Source organism: Heliangelus exortis, chromosome 2 (assembly GCF_036169615.1).
Source record: "Heliangelus exortis chromosome 2, bHelExo1.hap1, whole genome shotgun sequence".
Lineage (NCBI taxonomy): Eukaryota > Metazoa > Chordata > Aves > Apodiformes > Trochilidae > Heliangelus > Heliangelus exortis.
Window position 1 is genome coordinate 111951670 of NC_092423.1, and position 25097 is coordinate 111976766.

The 25097-nt window shown below is 35.4% G+C and overlaps 1 protein-coding gene across 1 annotated transcript in view; it reads left to right on the top strand.

The window, feature by feature from the left end:
• Positions 1–25097, top strand: part of RP1 (RP1 axonemal microtubule associated) — a 168579-nt gene that overhangs the window by 37632 nt on the left and 105850 nt on the right. The window contains exons 13-23 of the mRNA XM_071737560.1: positions 101–204; positions 2485–2658; positions 3293–3505; positions 4605–4782; positions 6378–6509; positions 12146–12348; positions 16341–16430; positions 18505–18637; positions 18873–19024; positions 20997–21151; positions 23696–23754. Coding sequence (XP_071593661.1) covers positions 101–204; positions 2485–2658; positions 3293–3505; positions 4605–4782; positions 6378–6509; positions 12146–12348; positions 16341–16430; positions 18505–18637; positions 18873–19024; positions 20997–21151; positions 23696–23754 — 1593 coding nt within the window. The remainder of the gene's footprint in view (positions 1–100; positions 205–2484; positions 2659–3292; positions 3506–4604; positions 4783–6377; positions 6510–12145; positions 12349–16340; positions 16431–18504; positions 18638–18872; positions 19025–20996; positions 21152–23695; positions 23755–25097) is intronic.

The following is a 25097-nucleotide window of genomic DNA, read 5'->3' on the forward strand; positions in this document are numbered from 1 at the left end:
TTTTTTCCTTTGAAAATGATAAATCATTGATTGTAATTAAATGCTATTTAATAAACTCACATACTTCTAACACTTTTTTTTTTTTTCATGTAACTCCTAGGTCTTTTTGATGTAAATGTCAAAGGGAGAAATATATGTATATTCACCAGTCATCAACTGCCACATCTTGCTCTTGCTCTTGTCAATGGCCATGTAACTGGCAAGGTAGGAAATGCTGTTACTGATTTCTGCTTCATAAATACATGTAATTTTCTAATCAAAATAATACTGGTTTTAGTCTGTCCAATTGTGCCTCCAGTCAGATGAAGAGCTAAGACTTGAAGAACTGAACCCAGGAAATTGCCAGTGCATGGGCAAATTTAGATGTAGGGCTTTTTCTGTTTTCTCAGTTAATTTTTTACTCTTTGCAAAGAGTTTTTAGTAGAATGCTGGAATACCATCCCATTCCAAGCTGTAAATTATACTGAATTGCCAAACACAGACAAGGTACCTGGAATGCTCTCATATCATGTTGACAGGCTCAGAATGCTGGGATAACATCCAGAGGAACCTGGACAAACCCTAGAAGTGTTAAACAAAAGGAAAGTAGATTTAGACTACATATGAGGAAGAGATTTTTTACAATGAGGGTGGTGAAACACTGGAACAGATTGCCCAGAGAGGTTGTAGATGCCTCATCCCTGGAAATATTGAAGGTTAGGCTGGATGGGTTATGAGCAACCTGATCTAGTTGAAGATGTCACTGCTTACTGCAGTGGGTTGGGTTATATGACCTTTAAAAGTCCCTTTCAAACCAAATTATTCCATTTTATAATTTGATGATTTCCTCTTTTTAGATAAGTATAATCCTAAGGACTGTTTTTAAATGCCCATTTTTCCTTTAGATCTTCTTCTAAGTAACATGCCTGTTATAACCCAACTGAGATATTCCAGATTTGTTTTGATCCATTTTGACTTGTTTCATGCTGTCTTCAAAGTCTTACTCTTGCCTTTCTTTCTCAGCACTTGCAGCATACATGTAGGCAAAAGAAGTTGTAGAAATTAGTTCCTTCTGATGAAACACTCCTGCTGATGAAGGGAGAGGCTGTTTCCCTTTCACTTTTTTTTAGTTCTTCCATATTTATGCTTTGAATAATTTCATAGCCAAAGCTGGTTCCGTTCTTCTTTTACATGATGTACAGTGGCAGTAGTAAGAACAGAGTACTCTCAGTAGAGTAAGATTTTCCAACCAGGATAGCATTAGTCTGCCAGGCAAACTGTCAGCCCTCCTTGCAGGACTTCTGGCATTCACGTTCATTAGTCTAATTCTAATATAGAGAAACACTTGCAGGCTGTCATATTGCAGTGTATCTTACTACAGGGAGGTTATTAACTGGGTACTTAAATTTGAACTTTCTCCTTTCTGCTTTGCTACTGACAACCTTTTGAAGTTTGAGCAGCCTACAGAAAATATGGAACTCGATTTCCTTATTTTCAGTTGTGCAAGACATTTATTTTCCCAGGGAATGTGAAAATTGTTGTCATTTAAAACTTTTTGGCACTCTTGGAATGAAGATAGGTAAAGGTAAGGCAGACTGGTAATACAAAAATTGCAACTGATCTTCTAGTACATACTTAATTATATTTTGAGGGCATGCTGGCTCATTTGTTTCACAACCACTTCTAAAATCCAAACATTTTTTCCTCTACTTTTAGGAATAGATTGAATCTAATAAGCAGGATTTTTGAGTCTGAAGCTTTTTCTTCAGAGAGTGGTGTCTTGGAAATGGAAATGTTCTCTAGAAATGCTCATTCTTTGAAGTCTTAAAGATGCTGCAAATACTTTAGATTATGTAAGCCAGAAGGCTATTTATTTATTTACTTATTTATTTTAATATTGGGCTCCTTATTAGCATTTTACATTTATTAAAATCCTATTCTTATTTAAATATGAGAGTGATGGTGGAGTTGACAAAATATTTAAATATGTATTTAGGGATACCGTGTTTTCTATAAAATGGGATCACACAGCCTGCAAACCTGAACAGACAAGCATGGATAGTGTGTTGCAGTACTCTTTCATGTAAAACTTATGACTCCTGGAGTGTTTTCTGGGGGAATATTATAAAGAAATGAGGAAAATCACTGTGGCAAATGAAGGAAGCCAGAGAGCTGCTGTAGTTAATTTCCTGTCTATGTCGATTTTCCAGCCTCCTTTGCCATGTTTGAAGGCTGAGACTAACTCAGACTGAGGCACTGAGGTATTTCTCATGTTATCTTCAGTTCTGTGACATCTGAAGATGAACTGTTTCCTTGCTTTGAAGTTCCAGAGTCCACAATTTTAGGACTTTGCTATGAGCACTGCAAACCTGAAAAATATAGACATTTTCATTCTAGACTGTCAATATTAAACAATACAGAAACTATATTGTGATGCTCTCCGTTTTGAGTTTTGCTATATCTGGCAGTTCCTATAATTTATTATTTCTACTTTGACTTTGTCAGAGCAAAGACAAGGCTTGCTGTGAGCTCTGTGTTCACCTCCAACCCAATGGTTGTGCCATTCTTGAGTCAGCCAGCAAGCCAGGTCACACTGTCACCTTCAATCTTCAAGGCAAAGCGGGTGATGAAACAACAGGATACGCTGGGCTTTCCAAGGAATTCGTTGTGCATGTCAAGGTAAGGCGGGCAGAGGGAAATTAAGAAGATATTCTTCTCAAACAAACTGTTGAAAGCTATCATCAAATGTCAGAGGATCGCCAGCTGGAAGAGCTCAACCACCCACCAGGTGGAGCTCAACTACAGTTTAAGAGGGAGGCGGCACTGGGGAAGTTTTTCCTTAGTGCGGCGAGCGGTGCTGATGCTGCAGCTGGTTGTGTGCAGACAGGGTCGGCTGCTGCACGGGAAAAGTACATTTCTAATCTTTTTAGTAAACCTTCGGGAAGCAGGAAGGTAGGTAGATAAAGGAGAGCTGCATGGGAAATGATTAACTTTGAAAAAAAAAACCACAACAAGTCCCTTAACTCGCTGCCCACTCGTCCTCTGGGTGTTGAGCTGTGCTGCTGCTGCACAATAAAAAGCAGGGAGGCTGAGACATAGGGAAGGATTTCCACTATCCAAATTAGTGCCTGCAGAGAATGAAGGAAATATTGGAAGGCTGGAGGTATGCTTTAATTACTTGGGACTTATTAGTTTGCATTTTATATACAGAAATACATTAATAAGTACTTAAATCAGTGCGAACAATATCAATGTCCAAGTTTAATATGGAGAAAAATGTGCTATTAACAAAGGACTTGTCTCTGATTTGAAGGGTGTGTTTTACCATGGGGCCATCATTCTGCTCAACACAAGCCTCTGCCAGGCTCTATCCCTTAGACCTGATGGCAGCTGCAGTGGAGCATGTCAGCAGAAGAAGGAATCCTACTGGAAAGTGCATAAAATTGACTCCGGAGTCTGCATGTTTGAAAGTGTGAAAAACCCAAGAATGTATCTGAAGATCAAAGATGACCAGTGTAATGGAACAGTAAGCAGGTTTTGTTGGTTTTTGTTTGTTTGTTTTTGTACTTCTGTTTACAAAGGGTTTGAGTCAATTGTCAGTGACAGAGAATATTTTTTTACTTGCTTGGATTCAAGTGGGATAAAAGGTTGGTGAGACGTAATTTTTTCAGAGCTTTTCCTTCATTTACTCAAGAAAAGATAGAAAAGTAGAACAAGAGAAACTGCATATCTATTTGGAACTTGATTGTACAGATCTGATTATATTTTTGAATGGTTGAGTGTGGATGCAGTTAAAATTTATTTGCTGTTAAGTATCTGATTACTCTGTCAAGATTTGGTAGATACTAAACCACCACACTTATCCAAGTATGAATTTGGAAGATGTTGAAGTGATATTAACATCCTAGCTTTTACAAATTGTTTTATTTTATCTGAAAGGAATAACCTGCTATTTTTTCTTCATCAGGCAACTACATTGAGTTTATTCTTTAAATAACTCAACAGGATATTTATTACTACAATTGGGGTTGGGAGGTGGTTGAAATATTTTGATTTTTGAACTTATAATATTCTTCACGTATTAGGAATTTAAATATTGCAGACTTACATCTGAGAGAAAAAAAAAAGAGAACGAGACATTAGTATTTGCTCATTAGAGTCACTGCTTGTTAATCCTATGTCTGTTTGTTGATATAAACTGATAAAATAATTTTGAATATCTCAGAGCAAAAACAGGCCTTTCCAGTTTAAAAAAATTGATGCTAAAACCCACTTGTGAACAAATTAGAGTTGATTTAGTGGGTAACTCCTTTGAAAATATACTATACTTTGCCAAAATCCTAACAGAAGTAAGAGTGCTTTCATATGTGATCTTTTATATTCTCAAATTATGTAATTGATCTTTCTGTTCAAAAAAGAACAATTAAGAGAACATATATATATATATGTGTGTATATATATGTATATATATATATATGTGTGTGTGTGCATGTAGTAGTGTAGGACATTGTGAAGAACCTCCAGCTAACCTGATATGTTATTAGAAGGTTTCTTAAGAAACATCTAACATTTCTAGCTACATCAATTCAATTGCTGAATTTGCATTTCTGTTCTCAATTTCCTAGGGCACAGGTGATGAATACTGTCACTTTAAAATTGAGAAGAATTTGGAAACTGGATCTGTAAGTCTGGAATCAGTGAGAAATAAGGGGATATATGTTGGTCTCCTGCCAGATGGCCAGACTAAGCCAGTCATTAAAACTGGAGAGAGAAACATCTTTTTCTACCCACAGGCCATCAAATGTATGTAATTTCTTAATATTCTACAGTTTACTTTAATGATTAGACTTTCTGCATGACAAATTCAAAGCAAAAGTGTAAGAGCTAAATTGACACCTCCGATCTGTTTCAGTATTTTTAAAGATGAGAAGTTTGTTGTGTCTACACTTTAAATCTCCTATGTAGCTAGTTATTTTTCTTTATTTCTTTTTATAATAATAGATAATGCAAAAGAATTTTTTTAATATTTATTTTTTTACTCAACAAAAAAGCTTTTGAGCGAAAGTATCAAAACAGATAACAAGGTGGAGATGGAGTTGAAATACTGTTTCTTCCCTGTTCTGGCCTTATATTGTGAGCACTTGGGAAAAGTGTTCCTGTCAGTTATTCCACAGTCTTTCCTGACTTTATAGGACTTCTGGGAGGACCTGCTTGGCAGGGTTGAGTAATTTTTTCTAAAATGCAAAATACATTGCATTTCCACCACTAGTACATTGATTATGTGATTCTTCTGTCCCATAGTCAGACATGAGAGCTACTGCAGTCACAAAGGAGCTGGGACTAGCCAGGACTCAGAAGTTAGCTCTCAGTATACCCTGGGTTGTCTGCTTGCCTCTTCTCCCAGAAGAGAATGAAAAGTTTAATTTGCTGAACACTTGATTACCAGACATAGCCAACTGACTTGGATTATAGCTACAAAAAAGAGTGGAATTAAAATATTTGTATTCTTATCTGATGGGTAAAGTCTCAGAGATTAAGAATTAAGTATTTCATGAAAATGTTAAACTGGACATCAGTTTGAAATTGAGAATTCAGTCAGATTTTTGCCAGACACCTGACTGCTTTCATCAGCAAAGGGAAAGTACCAACATACTTTCTTATTAATTGTCTTCTTATAAATTGTTCTATTTTTTATTAATACTGAGAGATACAAAAGCATTATGATAATCCGTGTTTTGACATCCTGACCATCTCTACTTGCTACAAGGTGACAACAATATTTTAGTCACTGTGTCCTTGTAGAAATGAGGAAAGTATTTTCTTTTGTTAATCTTTGGAAGAGCAGGGTTTTCAGTGGAAATACTCAACAAAGCAGGACTTATGGGTGCCATTAATAGAAAGCTAAATGTTACTTCATTACAGGCTTGAGTTCTCCTGAATCCCTGTTACTCACTAAAAGGAAGATAAAAGGAGCTAATATTTTCTATGAGAGCAATCAAGATTATCAGTGTGCCACTTCATAGTATCAGAAATGGCCTTCAGTAGTTTTCATTTTAGAGTTTCCACTCTTAAGAAAGGAAATATCAAGCGGAGTAGATTTATCTACATTTTTAGAGACCGTTTTATTCATACATTGATATTAAATCATTACTTGGATTTTCAAAACAGTAAATAGACTTTTATTGGTATATTTTCCACTGTTTGTGGCATACTGCTAACAGTAAAAGCTGGTAATTGCTGGTGGCTCTGCAAGACAAAGACAAGATTTTGATGTTCACTCTGTTGAACTGTTGTGAGAGTTGTTACTGGCATTCATTGTTGAACATATGAGAAGCTTCCAAGCAAGAAAAAGCAAACAATATGTAGCTAGTGACAGAATTCATATTTCATTGTTTTAGTTGGCCGGAAAGAGCCTATGGGAACATCTGCAGTACCCAATCAAGAGAAGAAAGAATTCAGGGAATCTCAGCTCCAACCAGGAAAAGTCCAGAAGCCTGTAACCCAAAGCCTTTCAACTTTTCCATCCTCAAGTAAGCAACAGTTTACAAACTGGTTGTGATAAAGCATTATCTTGTGTCTGCTCTAAATTTAGGCAGGTAGGAACAGATAAAGTGTTCAGTTCATGCTTCTGAATGGCAGCCTACCAGATGTGTTTTATTAGAATAATGAACCGCTTTATTCTTTAGCTACAGAATGTGCATAGATGGTCTAAACAATGATTTCCCCAATGCAAAAGTTTTACAGGAAAATTCAATATCCTAGTAACTAAAGAAAGTATGACTAAGGAACTAAGCAAAATAGGGAATGGTTACATCTTTTAAGGACTGGGGACAGTTACATTTACTTCCTGCCTCTCTTTTATTTCAATGTACTCAAGAACTCTGTCTGCACAGCCATGAAAAGCAAAAGGGATAAATGGAAACTACTGAGCTCCACACAGCACATTGAGGCACATTCACATGGTGAAAATTATCTAGTACTTTGAATAAATCTAAAGACAAAATTCTATTAGATTTTTAGCTATGGGAGGCATAGTTGGTCAAAGATAGTCCCCATGGCATTCAGGATATATCAGCCAAATAATTCACTTGAATTACTGATTTGGTTTTGAGCTTGGTCCTCACCCTGCTATTCAAAGTTTACATCAGAAGCCTAGCAATGTGAACAAAACATTGTTCGTAGAGTAGAATGTGATGAATCAGGAAGGATTTTAGATAAATTCAGTTCCCTCAAAAGTATCCTGGTTAAATTCAAACATAGGTGTGAATTATTATTTATTATCATTAATTGTTTCTGGCAACTTTGTTTCCATTCTTATCTCAAAAGACCCATTTCCCATTTCTATCTACCAGACTTCATCTGGTATTATTACATCACAAAGCCTTCCCAAAGTGTTGATATGCTTCCCAAAACTTCCCAAAGCTGAAGAGATATGCTACATTTAAAACCTATGATAACAATACACAAGCCATCAAAGTTGTTTTCAAAGAAGCTGGATGTTTTTAGGGTTAGATACAAAAGATCCTTTTATAGAAGCAGTATCAGCTGCAAAACTGGTTTCACAGGCTCTAGAATCCCTTGTAAGATGTATTTCTGACATTCATAAATGTGGACTCTGCTTATGCAAAATGAAGAGAAATATCAAAGTTACTCTGCCCTTTAGAGAAAATACTAATTTTTACTACAGTGTTTTAACTTAGAATACTTTACAGGTAGCTGATTTTTGACATACAGGGGTGAGTTAATTTTTAAACTGATATTCATTAAACACTAATTTTCTTTTTTCAATTGCTATTAACGTTCAAGAAAGGGTGGAGTTTGTACTGAGCATAAATCCAGCAATATGCTGAGTATCCAGACTCAGAGCAGATTAATCCTGGCCAGGCCATCTTTTTTTAAGACTTTGCAAACCAGTAGCTGTGTTTTGGTTGTTGTTTTCACTAATAATAATTGAATGAGGGCTAATTAAACTGAAAACTACAGTGCTACAGGCTTCTCCTGTTATGGTGTGAGTTTTCTTTTCCTAACAAAACTTCTCTCATTGTGGAAGGATTATGGCAGGGCCCAGCTTCTAGGATGGAAATAGAATGCCAGAGACAAGACAGCTGAAATGTATGCCAGACACCACATAATAGACTAGAGACTGATCAAATGTGCTGCCAGAGCAGAAGAGAAATAATATATATGTGTGTAAAGAAACACAAAGTTTAGGGATAAAGGAGTTGAGGCACTAAAAACCTGAAAGCAAAAATTCAAAAATTGTTTTTTTAAAAAACTTTTTATTTTGCTGTTACTAGCTGCAAAATCAAGCCAAAATCAAGAGCTGTGTTGAAAACATAGACTTGTTTCATATTGGGTATCAACTATGGGGCATGCAAGAATCTTAAGGAATTTCCCATATGACTTGGTACTGGGTATTTCCTCTTTGTTTGTTCCTCAAATTGTGGTTAAATTTCAGTGGTAGAAATGTGTCTGTGTGACAGTGAAGGCAAGGGGAGACATTTCATCATTAGATTCCATGACAAAAACTCAATCTGTGACACTGAGAACGTCTTTGGTCTTAATTAACAAATTGCACTAGTGAAAAATGATTTCTATAGCTTCTATGTTCCTTTCCTGAATATCCTGAATAGTGTTAGTTACTATGATTTTTTTAACATATTATACCTACAAAAGAAAATAAGATAAAAATAAAATTTGACCTCATTTCCATTTTTTTTTACATTAGAAATGATGACATAAAAACATGTAATAAAAATGCATCAACTATAATTTTCAAGCGTCATCTTTAGAGATTTTTTTTTTATTGTTCATTTCAAAAGTTCTCCTTAGTTATATGATCTTCTGGAAGAAGATAATTTTCTCTTTCGCTTTAGATTTAGGGTAGGTAAATAAAAAAATATAGTTATTTTAATGAAACTGTGTGGGGATTGTGGCTTCATCAGCTACGTGCAGGCCTATCAGGGTGAATTTTTGTTGCAGTAGATTTACAGCATAGTGTCACAAAGCATGTAAACTCCCTTGACTAATGCAGGGTAACCATCAAATCCTCTTTTTTTTCACTGAAATATTTTTGGCCTGTAGCAAATCAATGCTACTGATTTCCATTTGCAAGAAGAGCCAGTAAATTACAAGGCAAAGAGCATTCCAAGCCTGTGAATTGTTTAGGCATTAGAATTGTTTTCAAGAAGCAGTAGTTTGAAGTTGCAGTGTACCTGAGTGCTGCTTTGGGTAGCAATAGCCTGAGTATGGAATTCTTTTGCTAAGCATACAAGAAGCCTAGAATTTCTTCTTGAATTCTTGAATGCTGCTTGAATACCTTTACATTTCATAAAAATTTTCTTTTTTTTTTTTTTTTTTTTTTTTTTAGCTTTCAAAGTTACAGGTAAAGAGCTAGGTATCTGCAGTTAGTTATTTATTATATCAAAGCAACTAATTTCCTATAGTTCTGTTATTTCCATTGTTGAAAAACAAATCTAATTAAGATTTTATTCAGGTGAACAGATGTTTTCCTTTTGCTTTGGTTTTGGTGTATTTCTTTTTTCCTTCAGAATAATTTGCTGTCAATTATGATGATGAATTCAACTAAAGCAATTATTATTATTATGACACTGCTGCCTGTTTCTAAATTTCTATAAACTTTCTAAAGTCATACTACTACTTTTAGAAGCACTGCTGTAAAAGTCATACTACTACAGTCCTGAATTTCCTGAAAATTAATTAACAGAGTTTTAGGATCTTTACCAGGCCTGAAATCATGCTTTCCCCTGATTCCAGAAGTTAGACCTTTTTTATTACAGAACCTTTTACTGGATCTTAATCAGTTTGTAATCCCTTCTGAAAATATTCCACATGAGTTAGTGGTTCAAAGCTAATGGATCATAATTCAAGTCTGGTGCTTTAGTTGTCTTGTTTTAATCTATAGGATCCAAAAAACTATGTAACTCCTTTTCAGGACAACTTGAAAAAAACACATTTATTTAATATCATAAAAGTGACATTTGAGGAAATTTAAAGGAGAGATCAGGACCATGTCTCAGTATTGAATCGATCCTTCTTCACTTATCCAATTACTTCAGTGATGTTTCAGCAGGATTTGGTGTTTCTCATAAAAGGTTATTAAAGAAGCAAGTCTCAAGGATTCAAAACTGTTTTTCACTTTGCCTTCAATGCCAGCAAAAAAAAAAAAAAAACAAAAAAAACCAAAAAAACCCCAAACAAACCCAAAAAACAAAAAACCACAGCGAGATAAATTTTGAAAATTTATGTCCTAGGTATGGCTTTATTTTTTTATTATTTGTACTGATCCTGCTTGGGGTGAACTTAATTTCCTTTATAGCAGTCTGCCTGGTGCTGTGTCTTAGCCTGGTGACCAGAGCACTGTAGATAACACCCCAATGTTGTAGCTGTTGCTGAGCAGTGCAGAGGCCTGAGTTCCTCTCTGTTCCTCTCTGAGTTCCTCTGAGTTCCTCTCTGCTGCTCCCAGCAAGTAAGGAGTGGGGAGAGGGGAAGATGGCAAAAAGCTGGGAGGGGACACAACCAGAACTGGTGACTCCAACTGACCAAAGAAATACTTCATAACAAATATACTGTCATGCTCTGCAATAAAATTGGAGAGGAGGATTTCCAAAATATTCATTCCTCAGGGACTAGCTGGGCGTCATGCTGGTGGTGGTGAGTGGTTGCTTTAACATCCCTTGTTTTTCTGTTTGGTGTGGGTTGTTGTGGGCTTTTTAGGTTGTGATTTGGCTAGGTTTGGGTTTTTGTTTTGTTTTTCCTTTCAGTTAAAAGCAGTTCAATGAGCGAAGGGAAAAACCCCATCCCAGAGAAAGCCAGTACAATATTTTAATCAGACAAATAAAAAAGCAAAAGGCTCTGATAGGTAGGTCTGTAGTACAGCAGGAACACAAGCAGTGGTGCACTGGGAATTCTTCAACAAATCCATATCAGTGGCTATTTATGAATCCTGCAAAATTGTAAGTGAATTCCATTATGTGTTTGGAGCTTCTGGTCTCCAAAAGCTTGTTTTGTAGAAAGCTGCTTAGTGGGTGAAGAATGAGCTGGGGGATACAAAAGAAATTTTTCTGCAGCACAGATTATATTCATTATGGATAGCATATTAAAAAGTCTCTTTGCAGTTGCATGAAAAGGCTTCATGAAGAGCAGTTTGGGAATCCCTGCAGGACACAGTATATATGTAATGCATTTGTTCATGTTTTCAGATTTAGAGTTTATATCTATCTCTTGTGTCACAACAGATTATAAACTCTTGGGGGTAAGGACTTCATGGACAGGGGTCTCATTATTGAAAAGTAGTTTTCCAGACGTAGGATGTTCATAAACTCCACTTTGATTAGAATGCTCAAAACTACATTTTAAGAGAGTCTATGTTTTTGTATCTCATGTGCAGAGCTGCCATTTGACATCCTTGCATGTATATATTTGTGGTTTTTTTTTCCTCTTAATGGTAGATGAAGGATCACTAGGTGCTATTCTAAAGTGAAATTTATGTTTTCCAAAATTGTTTTTGATCAGCCATTAAAGCTCTGAATTTTATTCATAAAGTGATATTGTGTTGCTCTTGTCTCATTCATGCAGAACTGCCTTAGCACAAATGCTGGCATTGTACATATTGGGCAAGAATATATTGTGCTTTTTTGTTAATATTTCATTGCATATAATTAATATTTAACACGAAGAAAGATAATTTCCTGAATCACTTTTTAATTTGAAATCAAAATTGTCTGTATTTCCAGACATGTTATTCTGCTAATAACGTCCCAGCACAAGGCATTAGAGGAGAATTTGCAAGTAATTCTACTCATTTCTAAATGTCAAGCTAAGGAACCAGAAATGTCAACTTAATGGCTGTGGTTCTGCATCACAGCATCCTTGTCCTGTCCTAACCAGAATATGTATAAAGAATAAGATGATGATAGTGCATGTGAGAGACACTTGTTATTTTCCAGCTGATTCTTGTAGCTCAACTAATCAGTACATTTTGGTCTAAGACAAGAAACATAAATCAGTATTTTCAGACTATCTCACTTGCCATGAAAAACTACAATCCCTTCTCTGTTATGGTTTCCTTACGTGCTGAAGTAACAACAGCAACTGGCAGTTTCATGTCGATTTTCATCTCCAGCTAACGTTCTGTATTTCACAGAGGAAATGAGAAATCCCCAAGGTGCTGAGTGTCCCCTTCCTTCAGATGATGAATGGAAAGTGTCAGTGTTGACAGGAAATGCAGGAAGTGAAGCAAATATCATTCTCTGGATATATGGAGACAGAGGAGTAGCTGGACCAATAACTCTTGGCAAGGACAACAGAAAGAAGCTGTTTCTTCCTGGGCAGGAGGATGAATTTCAGGTAGTTAATGCAGGCTAAACCCATTATTTTCATGTGATCCTTTCAGAAGATTATTCTGTCACGTGAAAAGAAAAAAATGTTTTTTCTCCTATGTTTACTGCACATAATAAATCTCTATGTAATCTCCATGATTTCTGCATTAAATCAGCTTGGTTATAGTTAGCAACAGAGGAAATGCTCTTTCTTTTAAACCCCTCCCTCATATAGTAATCCAAAATGGACCAACTGTGGGAGTAAATGGATTTCCTTAAGGTAATTGTTTTGAAATCAGCTTTAGAAACTATCCACACCTAAGCAAACCATGTCTGATGTAAGACTTGGCAATCATTTAGGGATCTTTAGTAATGAAATCTTCATGCATACAGTTTTCAAAGCATGCTATAAAATGCACACTGTCGACCTGGTTCAGTTAAGGAAGAAAATTCTTTTTCCAGCTGCCCTATTATAAATAGCTGAAATGCCAGAAGCTTTACTTATGGAATTGTTAAGAGCACAATAAAACTTAAATGTTATCATGATATGAAAATAGAAAGAGTTTTGCTGTTGTTTAAGAATGTCCCCACCTTTGTTGTAATAAGGAAGCTCTTGCTAGGCAGGGTGAGAGGAAATTAGGAAAGGGTCTAAAAATTCTGTTTTGCTTAAATCTTTCTGTCTGAGATGCATGTAAAACACATAACTGTCCTCAGCTAACTGCAGTTATATTTTCCACATTTTGTGCAGTTATTTTTTGCACTCATCATCTCTTCTATTACAATCTTGGCACAAACCAACATTGTTTCTCTCAATAATATTAATAATGATGCTTTCTATGAACAGGGCATAAGCAGGAGCATAACCAGCTGAATGTTCATTTTCTAAGAATGTAAGCTATATATTATGAACCACAGGGAACCCTCTTCTCCTAATTAATGAATAATTTATAAGCAAGGCTGGGTAATGACATGTTTGCTGTGTTAATCCATACATTCTTAAGAGCTGGACCAATTTTTTTTCTCTAAAATAGATATTGCCCATTATGGCTGTGTGCTGCGGATATTGATATTGTGAAAGAGCAGAATCTTTCCCTCAGTGCCTAAGGCTACTTTTATGATTCTTTACATCACACTGTCACTTACTTTCAGGCATGAAACAGCAAATGTCACCAGAGTGCTTTTTACTCTTTACTCTGCAGTAGATAAATCCACAAAGAAAAAGCCTACGAATAAGAGCTTTTCCTTCTTCCTCTTTCCGTCTAAAATTTATCCTGTACCTATTTAGCAGGATAAGTCACTTGCCTGATCATGTGTCCTGTTTCCTTCTGGAGAGGGCCCACATTTTCCCTAGTCTTCCATTTTTCACTGATGTAGCTATAGAAGCTTTTCTTATTGCCCTTGATGTCCCTGGCCAGATTTAATCCTGTCTGGGTTTTAGCTTTCCTAACCTGATTCCTGGCTGCTCAGACAACTTCTTTGTACTTCTCCCAGGCTACTTGTCCTTGCTTCCAGCATCTTTAGACTTTTTACATCTAAGTGTGTCCAGGAGCTCCTTGTTCATCCATGCAGGCCTCTTGGCATTCTTGTCTTCCTTCTTCTTTGTTGGAATGCATTGCTCCTGGGCTTGCAGGAGCTGATCCTTGAATACTGACCAACTTTCTGGGTCCCCGCCCCTCTCCAGGGCTTCATCTCACAGCACTTTACAAAGGAGAATGCAAAGCTTAAAAAATAATTACATCTTCTTTGAGATTAATATGGTTCAACAGATATTTTCTAGAGCAGAAGAAAACAGATTTAATTTTTTTTAAGAAATCAGCCTAATAATAGCTTTGTCCAGGAGTTATAGCTTCTGAAAGCCTGTTATATTCAGGCAATTTGGAGCCAGTTTTCTTTTATCTTTCACTTTACCAGCATGCACAACTATGAAAAATTTGAGTTAAACTATCTGGAGAACTGAAAGCCATTCATATGTTGCCTTCCCTCTTGTATCTTAGCCATTGTGAGTAGTCATGGGCTGTTGAATACTTTTCAAAAATGTGCATGAGAAAAATCAGAGGATTTCTTCTCTCCTTCTTTTAGGCAGAAATCCCTCTGCATTCTGACATAGCTTAATATAAAATAAATTTAATAAATATAAAAAATTATAAATAAATATAAAATAAATATAAAATATATTTACATTTTATATTGATAAATGAAATGACAAATCATCATGTAACTCTTTTTTTTTTAGCCAGAAGTATAAAGAAGGATTAATTAGAATGGAAAACATGACAGCACTGTATATTCAGTGAGCATCAGCTCTGTGAATGACAAGGCAGGATCTCATACGACTTGAGAAGTGGGGTTTTTTTTTTCATGAAATATGGGAAATGGCAATAGTTGTTTTTTCAGTCAAGCCATGCACATGCCCTTATTTTGCTACTACTTTAATCCCAGGGCCTCCAAGTTACAGCTAACAAGATTTCTTATAGAGAGAAATATTATGCAGCATAAACAGGGATATCAGAATCTGACTCCACAAAACAAAGCTATTTTCTTAAGCTGATGGAAAAGACAGGAACTATATTGACACATCAGTGCTGCAAGCCTGGAATTGGGGTTAATTTTTTAAATGAAATTTTAAATGAAATTCAGGTCAATGTAGCAGTTATACCAATACAAATACAGGTGTGAATTTCTCAGGTGCTTTCTCAAACAACAAATGTGATTTACTGAGTCCATTTCAATGGTAAAAGTTCAAGGCAAAAGTTGTGTCAAGTCAATCTTTGACTAAAGCATGGTAATGTTGTGACTCTAACATAGTTTTTATACAAAAGCACAGATAAAAGCTGATACAGAAATTGAAGTAATTCTGACCTCTGGATAGAGAAGGGAACTTTTTATTAATTAAGGTAAAGAATAATGCACTTATGTTTCCTTTCCTAGCAGTACAGTGCAAATAATTTAAAATTATTTATGCTCACTTTAAATACTGGTTATACTTCTAATAAACCCCAGGTAAGTGGGATAAGATAGGGTTGCATAGGGCAAAGGTTTAATAAGTAAGAACACATATAATGCTTGAAGGTGTAAAAAAAGTGCAAATGAATGCAAATTATAGTCAGAAAGCAACGATTATATCACTGATTTTCAAAGTTCTGCATATGTTCTCTCAGTGTTTGGTAGCTTACTCTTCAAGGTCTCCAAAAGTTTTCTATCCTTCACTTTGACATATTAGTATTTATGATCGTGTTGCTGTGTTGCATTATGAAAGATTTGTGACCTGTGCTTTAGTGAAAATAATTTTGTGTTCCACATTACTCTCATGAATGGCCCTCATCAACTTTTTTTCACTTTTCAAACTTTGAAGAGTTCAATCACCTGCCAAATAATTTTCCTGGCCAGCACTGTGATACCACTAGGCTATAAGCTCTTCAAACTGCAGCTCAGACAAATCTGCTTAGGCAAAACAGAGACAGTCTCTTTTCTGGATCCTGTAATTCAAAATCTGGCAATCAAATGTTGCCACTCTTCCTGTTCCACTCCAGTGATTTAGAGAAACCTGGGACCAATTGCAGAGATGTAGTTTTATGCATATGGTGCTTTTTTCCCCCCCCACATGTGATGTAGCTGTATTTTTTCCAGAAATATATCCCAAATCAAATTAATGGCAAAATGTAGAAATACAGGGCAAATAGATTTTTTGCATAAATGAAAACTGGATTTTTAATTTATTTCACATGTGATCATTACAAATACAGAAAGGGAAATGTTTAGAATTATGTTTTTTTTAAAGCAAGATTTACTGAAGAATGTTACACTTTTAAGCATAGAATTTCACAGGCCTGTGTCTGCTATTAGGAATCTGCTTCTTTCTTATATGTGGGTGACTGAGACTGAAATGTCTTTTAATGGTGTTAGTTTGCAAGGTATGGCCTTACTTAATCAGCATGCAGCCTCTACTGCACCAGTTTAAGTACAAGTCATATACACTTTTTTGTCTCTAGTTATATGTTGTATTGTTCTGGCTTTATTCAGGTTAAAATAAAAAGCATTGGAAACATCTACAAGATAAGAATTGAACTGGATGAATTACTGAATGAAAAATCAGAGTGGAACTTACAAAGGGTGAGATTTCACATGGTGATTGTTTTATGCTTGAATAATTTTTATATGAACCAGAGGTCCATCTTTTCATACAGCCAGAGCTCCATAAATCAAAAAAATGCTGATTGTGATAGATCTTTACTGCTTTGTCTTCTTAGGTTGCTTTAGAGATGACAAAAGCACTGATATTCTCATCCTCCGAGAGATGAATATACACAGCATTATTTTGCAATTATTCCTAATTCAAGTAATTCAGAGATGCCAATATTAGTGTATTTGTTCTGAAAGTTTGTCTCTAGTCCTCAGTTTGTGTTAGGGAAATTATAAAGTCCAGCTACAAAACCCTGAAAATAATGGAGCAACAATTATCCCATGACAAGTACATATGAAGAATCAACAAAGTTTGCTTAAGCAGGCTCGTCCTAGTAGGCCCAAAGATAGCTCACAAATAAAACTATTTTCAGGGAAAAAGAAACCACTGTCTTTTTTCAATTTGGTGAATGAATTATTCTTTTCTGCTTTGGTTTTAACTTTATGATTCTCACAATATTTAGGGATGTTCACCAGATTAAATTCGTACTAAACTCTTGCTAATGCTGACCCACATGTAAGATTTATTTCAGAATTGTTCATAAGTATTTGTCTTCTTTTTCTTATTTTGGATCTGTGAAAGACATAAGCTTGTAATTTGGCCTTTAATTAATCTTAAAAATGCTGATTTAGGCAATCATAATTATGCAGTAATAATAGTTTTTGACATTAACCCAAAGGCCTTAACTGTAACTGTACCAAAACCAAATGTAAGTATAAATATTCCAGTTGCTCCAATGGCTTCAGGAATTATGGTTTTCATCCTGGTGATTACAAAGTATTTTTTTACATTTTGGTCCAAATTTCATAAGATAATGTTGGGATTTCAAATATTGCTTTTCACAGAAAGAAATAAATCATGTTGAAAGCTGTGTTTTTCTGATCAAAGCTGTTAATATTTGCAATTGTTAGGAATCAGCAGGGGGAGCTCTGCCAATAAACGTTAGAGACCATGAGTGACTGCTGCAAAACTATTTATTGTTAGAATAAATACCTGCTTTGGTGCCAATAGAAGTGTTTATTTTACTTGAAATATTATTTTGTTGGAAAAGTGAGGTGAAATCATATATTGCACTGATTTCCTAAGTGTTAGAATTAGAAAGTGAATTTTTGTTTTCATAATTTTATTTGCAAGGTTTATGCATACTATATGCACGTTCAAAACACAACTCTAGAAAGGTGATTTTTTTTTTTTTTTTTTTTTTTTTTTTGGCTTCCTTTTGCTAGTGAAAGCTTCTGGAAAAAAACTGTAGTAAACATTGTTATAGCTCAAGACCAAGAAAAAATGCTCCAATAAAAGAGACTACTTTTGTTATAGGAAAAAAGCAAGACACATATCACAAGGTACAGAGGGAGGGAAATAGCTTAGGAATTTGAATTCTATCTTCAGAGGAACAAATAGAGGATGCTGATTCCAAAGATGTCTTTTGTTCTGCTGTAGAAGAGCCAAATATAATACAAATTTATTTAATATCTCAACATATCCTCTCCTTGCCAAAGTCCAGAAAGATATAAATGAGAAGTTCCATTCTGTTTTTATTTTAATATAAAAATGTCTTTCAAAATCTTCCAGAAGCCCAGTCTCACCTAACATCTCTTGCCAGAAAGTTTTCTGTGTTCATTACTACAGAAAGTGTTACATAAAAGTCATTCATTGATATAAATCAGAATAGGTGATATTTCTTATGGAAAAAAAGAACATTTTGATTACAGATGTATTTATTCCAAGAATAAGATAATTTTAAAGTCCAAGGCATATTCAAAGAAGAGTGTCACAGCTTCAGCTGCAGTACCACAGGTGTGAATAAAGATCCTTCCTAGTGAGAAGTCAAGTTTCAAAGTAGTGGCCAAAGTAAAAATGTTTTCAAGTAACAATTTTGTATGTCTGATTGTGTTACTGCTTTCTGAGAAAGATGAAAATATATAGAAAAATATGTTCTGCTTTGGAGAAGAGAAGCACTGCAAAGAGTGAACTGAGTCATAGTTGGAATTGCTGCTTCTCTAGGTGACACTGATAAATCTGAGGAGCAAGGAAACACTGAATTTTCCAGGAAACACACGGCTGTCAAAGAATCGTGATGATAGAAGTTTTCTCTGGGAACTTCCACTTGTGGAGGATGGGAAGCCTATCTATCCAAGTATGTGTGTACTTCAGTTACACAGTTACCTATGTATTGGTTAATTGATTTTCAGTATTACTGTAATCTGAATTATATTCCATCTGCTGTATATTCATAAATGTGGTTGGTCCTAGCAACCTTAGTTAGACTAACTGCAATTTATTTTGCTGACATTATTTCCATTAAATTAGAGTGATGAGTAAAATGAATTGTGACTAAACGTGTGTTTTCTTCTTTTGGTTATTTTTGGAAGTTGTTTTATACCATGTTTCTGTCTACACTGGTGACATGGAGCAAGCTGATTCAGATTTGTCAGTTTATCTGTGTATCTATGGAACAAGAGGAGATTCTGGTCAAAGACTTCTGCATAAATCTGGTGTACCAGTAACATTTCAGAGAGGAATGGTAAGTCTGAAAAGCAATTTGCTTAGCCATATTAATATAACTAAGAAACTTCTACTGGTCTTAATACTTTCCTTATAAAAAAGATCACAGAGGTTTAGAAAAAATTTTAGTGACTAAGGAAAATAAATCTATACTAATGCAGAAATAACTTGAATGAATGAATGAAAACACAGGTATGAAAGAAAAAATTGGAAAAAATGAAAGAAAAATTATGAGAAGAGCTGCCTATGAATATAAAACAAATTCTATCAAGGCTTAATGAGTATAGCTGATTCCGAAAGACTACACAGAAATTGGTCAAGGATTTCAGATATTAGCAAGAGTGTTTGTTTTGTATTTCTTTTAATGTATAACGGTATATTATTGTGATTAATGCAGGGCAGATTGAAATTAATTTTTCTTTCAATTACCTCTGATTTCCTACATAAGTAAAAGATCCATCATTGTGATTTTCTGTTTCTAATGGCTGAATTTCAGGAGCTACTGAGTTTAATCCTATTTCTGCCACTACCCTTCTTATGACCTTCTATCAGGCCTTTGTGAGCGATTGAGAATGAACACTTACATGTCAAATGGCATCAACCTTTTAGTAGAATACGTAATTAAAAAATAAAAAGTATCTAAAATGCGAAGCATAAAAATAACCTACTGGGAAACTTCAGAGTTATCTATACTATTTAAAAATATACCATTTTATACCATTACTAATGTATTAGATAGAAAATTCTATTCCAGTTGAAATTCAGAATTTAAGTGGAGTTTTCTGGAGGGAATAATTCTAGCCAGACTGATAGTAAATTTAGCATATCACTTATGCAGGGACTAAGGAGGGTGACTCAAAGTGCTCTTTGTTATGGAAATGGGTGAACAAGACAGTGGAATGTATGGAGGAGTGGAGCAAGGCACGGGATACATAATTTTATAACAGAGGCAGTTCAGTGCTGACTTGAAGAAAATTCATTTAATCCCTGCCATAGATATGCTACATGATATTGGGCAAATGACTTAAAGTAAGACTTCCCTAAATGTCCACTTTTTCTGTTTTGCTGCCTAACCGTTTTAGCATTATTGAGCAACCATAGCTGTAACTGAGGTTTGTTCAAAGAGAATTCTGCTCTGGACATAGTAATCTCTTTGAAATGCTAACTATGATGATAAATTAACCCCTCTGTTCCTCAGCTGAGCACCCAAACTACTATGCATCTTGACAGCTCTTGGCAATAATGTCTGTACCTCAGCTATCAATGTAAAATGAAACATTATGCAGATGGCCTTTCGAAAAATAAATATCAGCATAAATATCAGAAAACCAGGGCACTATGGAAAAAGGGCAAAAGTGAAGTCACTGGGGAAATCAGTTCTGCTTCACTGAAGTGTTTGAGTGGTTGTGGTAAATAATGCATAGAGTCATCAAGATAATGAAGATAAAAAGAAGTATTAAAAAGCTGCAGTCCTGTCTGTGCACAATTTGAGGCAGTGATCCTTCAGAGAGAATAACTTGTGATCATATATTAGACATACACAAGGGAGAACTAGAGTTGCACAGCCTCGATTCTGCCATTTACTGAGGACTGAGATCTTTACAGATATGAATTCCACAGACACCATTCCAGTGTGGTTCTTTCCTAAATTTTCCTTTTACTGAGAATAGTGACCGGGACTGTTACATTAGAGATAGAAAGCTAGATGCTTTTTACTGTGACAGGAAATTACCAACCTGAACCTTTCACCCAATAGCTGAAAAAACAATTTATGTGGGTCTGATTCTAGTTATGTTTTCCCATTTCCACTCATGCATACTCAAAAGACATTGAACTTTTCAGATCCAAACGCTCTAAATACAGCCCAGCTGCCGTTAAAAACAGTGGGAACCTTTGTAACACTGGGAGAGTTAATCAGGCTATTAAAATACTTTGCCTTTCAGACTAACTTGGTACTGGCAAAATACAGACTGTTTGCTCCTGTCTTCCAGGTCACCACATTTGAAATGGAAGCTGTATGTCTTGGGAAACTGCAGAAGGTGCTGTTGCGCTGTGAGGCTCATCTCAAGTCCCAGTATTGGTACTGTGATAAAGTCATTGTCAGAGAAGCCCAGAACAACTTGGAATACGTTTTCAATTGTGAAAGGTAGCTTCTACACCAATATTCTGAGATATGTATCAGTGGCATGGTTATGTCAAACAATGCACTACATATGCATTTACCAGGGAAAGATAAATTTGGATTATTTTGTAGTTTCATAAAATCCAGAAGGTTACTTGTTCAAGAAATGATTGCTCCAGGTAATAAGCTGTGTGGTCCATAGCAAAGGTTAAATACTTATAGAATCATAGAATTGGCTGGGTTGGAAGGGACCTCAGAGATCATCAAGTCCAACCCTTGATCCACTACCGCTGCAGTTACCAGACCATGGCACTGAGTGCCACATCCAGTCTCTTTTTAAATATCTCCAGGGACAGAGAATCCACCACTTCCCTGGGCAGCCCATTCCAATGCTTGATCACCCTCTCTGTAAAGAAATTCTTTCTAATGTCCAACCTAAACCTCCCCTGGCACAACTTAAGACCGTGCCCTGTGGCTGTTACTAGATTGTGCAGTGCAGTTGTGTGATAAAAAGATCAGTGCTATTAGTGTGACTTATCTAGTCAGGAAAGAAAAATAAAGCACACACAAAGGTTTTAAATTAGGTGCATTTTTAAATGGCAAGGAAAAAAAGTTTTGCCATCAATAAATAGCATGCATTCTCTTTGTGAACAACAGCGTTGCTAGAGAGACAAATTTGATGCCCAAAATTCAGAATTATTTTGTTGTTGCTCCATTTAAGTTATTAAATGAGCATCTTAAAAATCAAAAACTGCATTTTGCATGTTTGGAAAAATATTATGGTAAGCCCACATTAGGAGTTTCCAATTTTGCAGTCTGTCTCATGACTATGTGCATCACTCAAGTGAAATGAAGGAAATTTAGAGAAACAATGTGAAAAAGCACCAGAATTAATAACATTTTGTTAATAATTTGTTAATAAATAATTAGTTAATAACTAGCTTAGTTAATAACTGCTAATAAATGCAGGATTCCTAGTTATATTGTATGTTTTTTTATGAATTTGTTACTTAACCTTGAACAGCTTCTTGAAACTCTTGGTGTCACATCCTGAGCACAGGATTAAAGATGCTCTCCCACCTTGATCCAGCTTTCCAAAACTGAGATATGTCTTAAAACAATCCTATTTTTAAATAGTAGTATAAGAGTGAGTATTTGTCTGGAGAAGATTTTGATGCTGACCAGCTGTTGCTTGCTGTGATTGATACCTTTCTAAAGAAATAAGGGTATAGTTTCCTGATGGAAGTTCTACAGAGAAATCAGGCCAGCTGCCTACCTAAACCATGAAAAATCAACTCTTGTGTCATAGCTGTCTGCCAGTGGGTAACATGTCTTAGGGATGATGCATGTCAGGGCACTTTGCTGTATCAGTTCTGTGATAACAGAACAGATAACACCAGATGCTGATCAGCAAAACAAAAGATTCAGTGACAGACACTGTCAAGAACAGAGAGAGTTGGTTTTTTTCATGCCTAGCTTTTCAACAAGGAAACACTCTTGCTGAAAAAGGATTAAAATAGGTCAGTGGTGGGGGTCAAGGGTAAAATTCCTGTAAATGTAAAGTTGAAACACTGTGCTCTACTGCACAGAACATTCAACACCTCTCACTGGGTTTCAGTTTTACAGTATTTGTTAGTTACAGGCTGATTTTTTTTTTAATTCAGGACTGTAGAAAATATCTGTCTTGTTAGGGTTTAGCAGAAGTGACATTGTAGTAGGAGTGATACTGAAGTAGTTGACTAGTATGATAAATGCATTTCTTGGGGACTAATTCTTATGTGGACTACTGGCATATGGTTTCAAAACAGAAAATTAGGAAGTCTGAAAAGCCACTCTGAAGTAATCCTGCCCAGCTTATGCTGGATTTCCAACATGGTTCATAGGAGAATGAATAGTTTAGATCATTCCTGGAATGATCCACGGAAGAGGTAGAAGGAGGGGTAGGAGGAGGTGGGAGTAGATAAAAAACAACAGCCCAGCAACATGCTGGTTTGTTTTTTTGTTTTGTTTTTTTTTTTTTTATAAAACCAGCTGCTTTTTTTTCCAGGAAGGAGAAGGAGTTAATAGTCCATGTTCTGAATGAAAAGGTTTCAAAACTATTGGTAGCAAATAGTAACAGGACTAAGAAACATAACCAATGTTTGCCCTAATTTGTATTCATTCAGGCTCAACTATCTGTCCTCAGTTTGTAGGAAGAATAAAGAAGAGCAGTATTAAATTCTTTGTTTTTAATACTGAAATATGATTTTTAAAATAGTGCAATAAATACGTACAAATTATACTTAAAACTCAATCCCTAGTATTGAAAAAAAGTGTACTGTGCAATATTCTGTTTAACTATAGCAATAAGTACAATTGTGCCATGTCAGTCTCTTAATCTGACACAGGTATAGTTTACACTACACAGTTCTTATGTGTGCACAAATAAAATCATTTGTTGGGTCAAATAATTTCTACTTTAACACTTATCAAATCAAATGCTATTATAAATATTTGGTAGGAAAATAAGATGTGGATCGATTCCTGCCTGTCGTCTTCTTTTCTTTTCTTTTTTTTTCTTATTCTTAGGTGGCTCCCATTTATGTCCCAAGGTGTACTTCATTCAGAAATTGAGCTGTACCCCCAAGGTAAAGTTTATTTTAACTTTGTAGAGTTAAGCTAAATAATTTGTGATTTTTTCCTCTGAAGAAATTTGGTCTGATTTTACAATTTAAACATCAGAGTTAACTATTTTGCAGCTTCCTTTGTAATATTTCTGAGAGAATACACAGTGTTTGCACTGTATAATGAGTACAGGTGATGGTGAGAAAGTAATGAGGGAATGAACTAGAGGGAAAGTTTTCTTGTGTTGGCTAGTATTACAGAATGTCTTTTTAATCACTTTCAAACCTTTCCTTTAATATTAAATGATAGGTCCTTTATTAAGCATTGGATTTTTTTTTTTTTTTTTTTTTTTTTTTTTGCAGAATTTCAAATAAGTTGGCAGCTGAAAATGCAAGAAAAAACTTTAAATGCTGCTTTAGTCTTCTTCTTTAATGAAGACAGTTTTACACAATTTTTGCTATTTGTATGCAGCTAGGGATAAAATTTGTACCCAGTTATTTTAAAATTATATTCCAGTTCCACTGTATTATAAGCTTTATTTTGAATCACAAGAATATTCAACCTTCTTTCTTTGTATGTCTTTTTCAGAAGGTCTTCATTTTCCATTCAACACTCTGTGCTTCAGCTGTTCTGCATGCCTCATTTCCACATGATCTGCACTTAGAAATCCTACTTTACATTCTTTCATTTCAGTCTGCTTAGTCTGGTTTGTTTTGGGTTTTTTTTTGGGGGGGGGGAGGGGAATTTGCTGTCAGGTTTTTTGGGGTTTGTTTTTGGCGTTTTTTTTCTGTTTTTTTGTTTTGCTTTGTTTAACAGAATTATTTTTCTGGAAGTAGAACTGTCTGTTGTATTGTATTATTTCTAATATTCCAGAAACAAAAAAGAGAAAAAAAAGAATATTTCTAGAAGTGGTAAGGTACCACAATCTGATGTCCTCAGAGATGCACTTGGTGTCAGGTTGCATGTTTCCTCCGTGTATGCTAAATGGTGCTCACCTCGTTACACATCTTTCTGTATTCCTTTCTCCTCAATGTGTATTCTTAGTCAGTCATTAAGGATCTATTGATATTCCATCTCAACAGAACAAACCCCAGCTTTTATGCCAAAGAGAATGAAAATTATGTGTTTGTAATACTAACTGTTTCCAGGTTCTATTTGGAAACACGAAGGAATGCAGTGAGGATTTCTAGCATCAGAGATTAAAAATTTCAAGATTCTTCTATACCCACATTTTCCTTCAAACACAGCACCCTGCCTGTTTCCAGAAAAAGCCTCAAAGTCCATATGGAGGAGTGTGAACCAAAACTCTTTTTTATCACGTTTTGAGCTAAGCTTGATTCCCTTTTTTACCTTGACAGTTCTATGT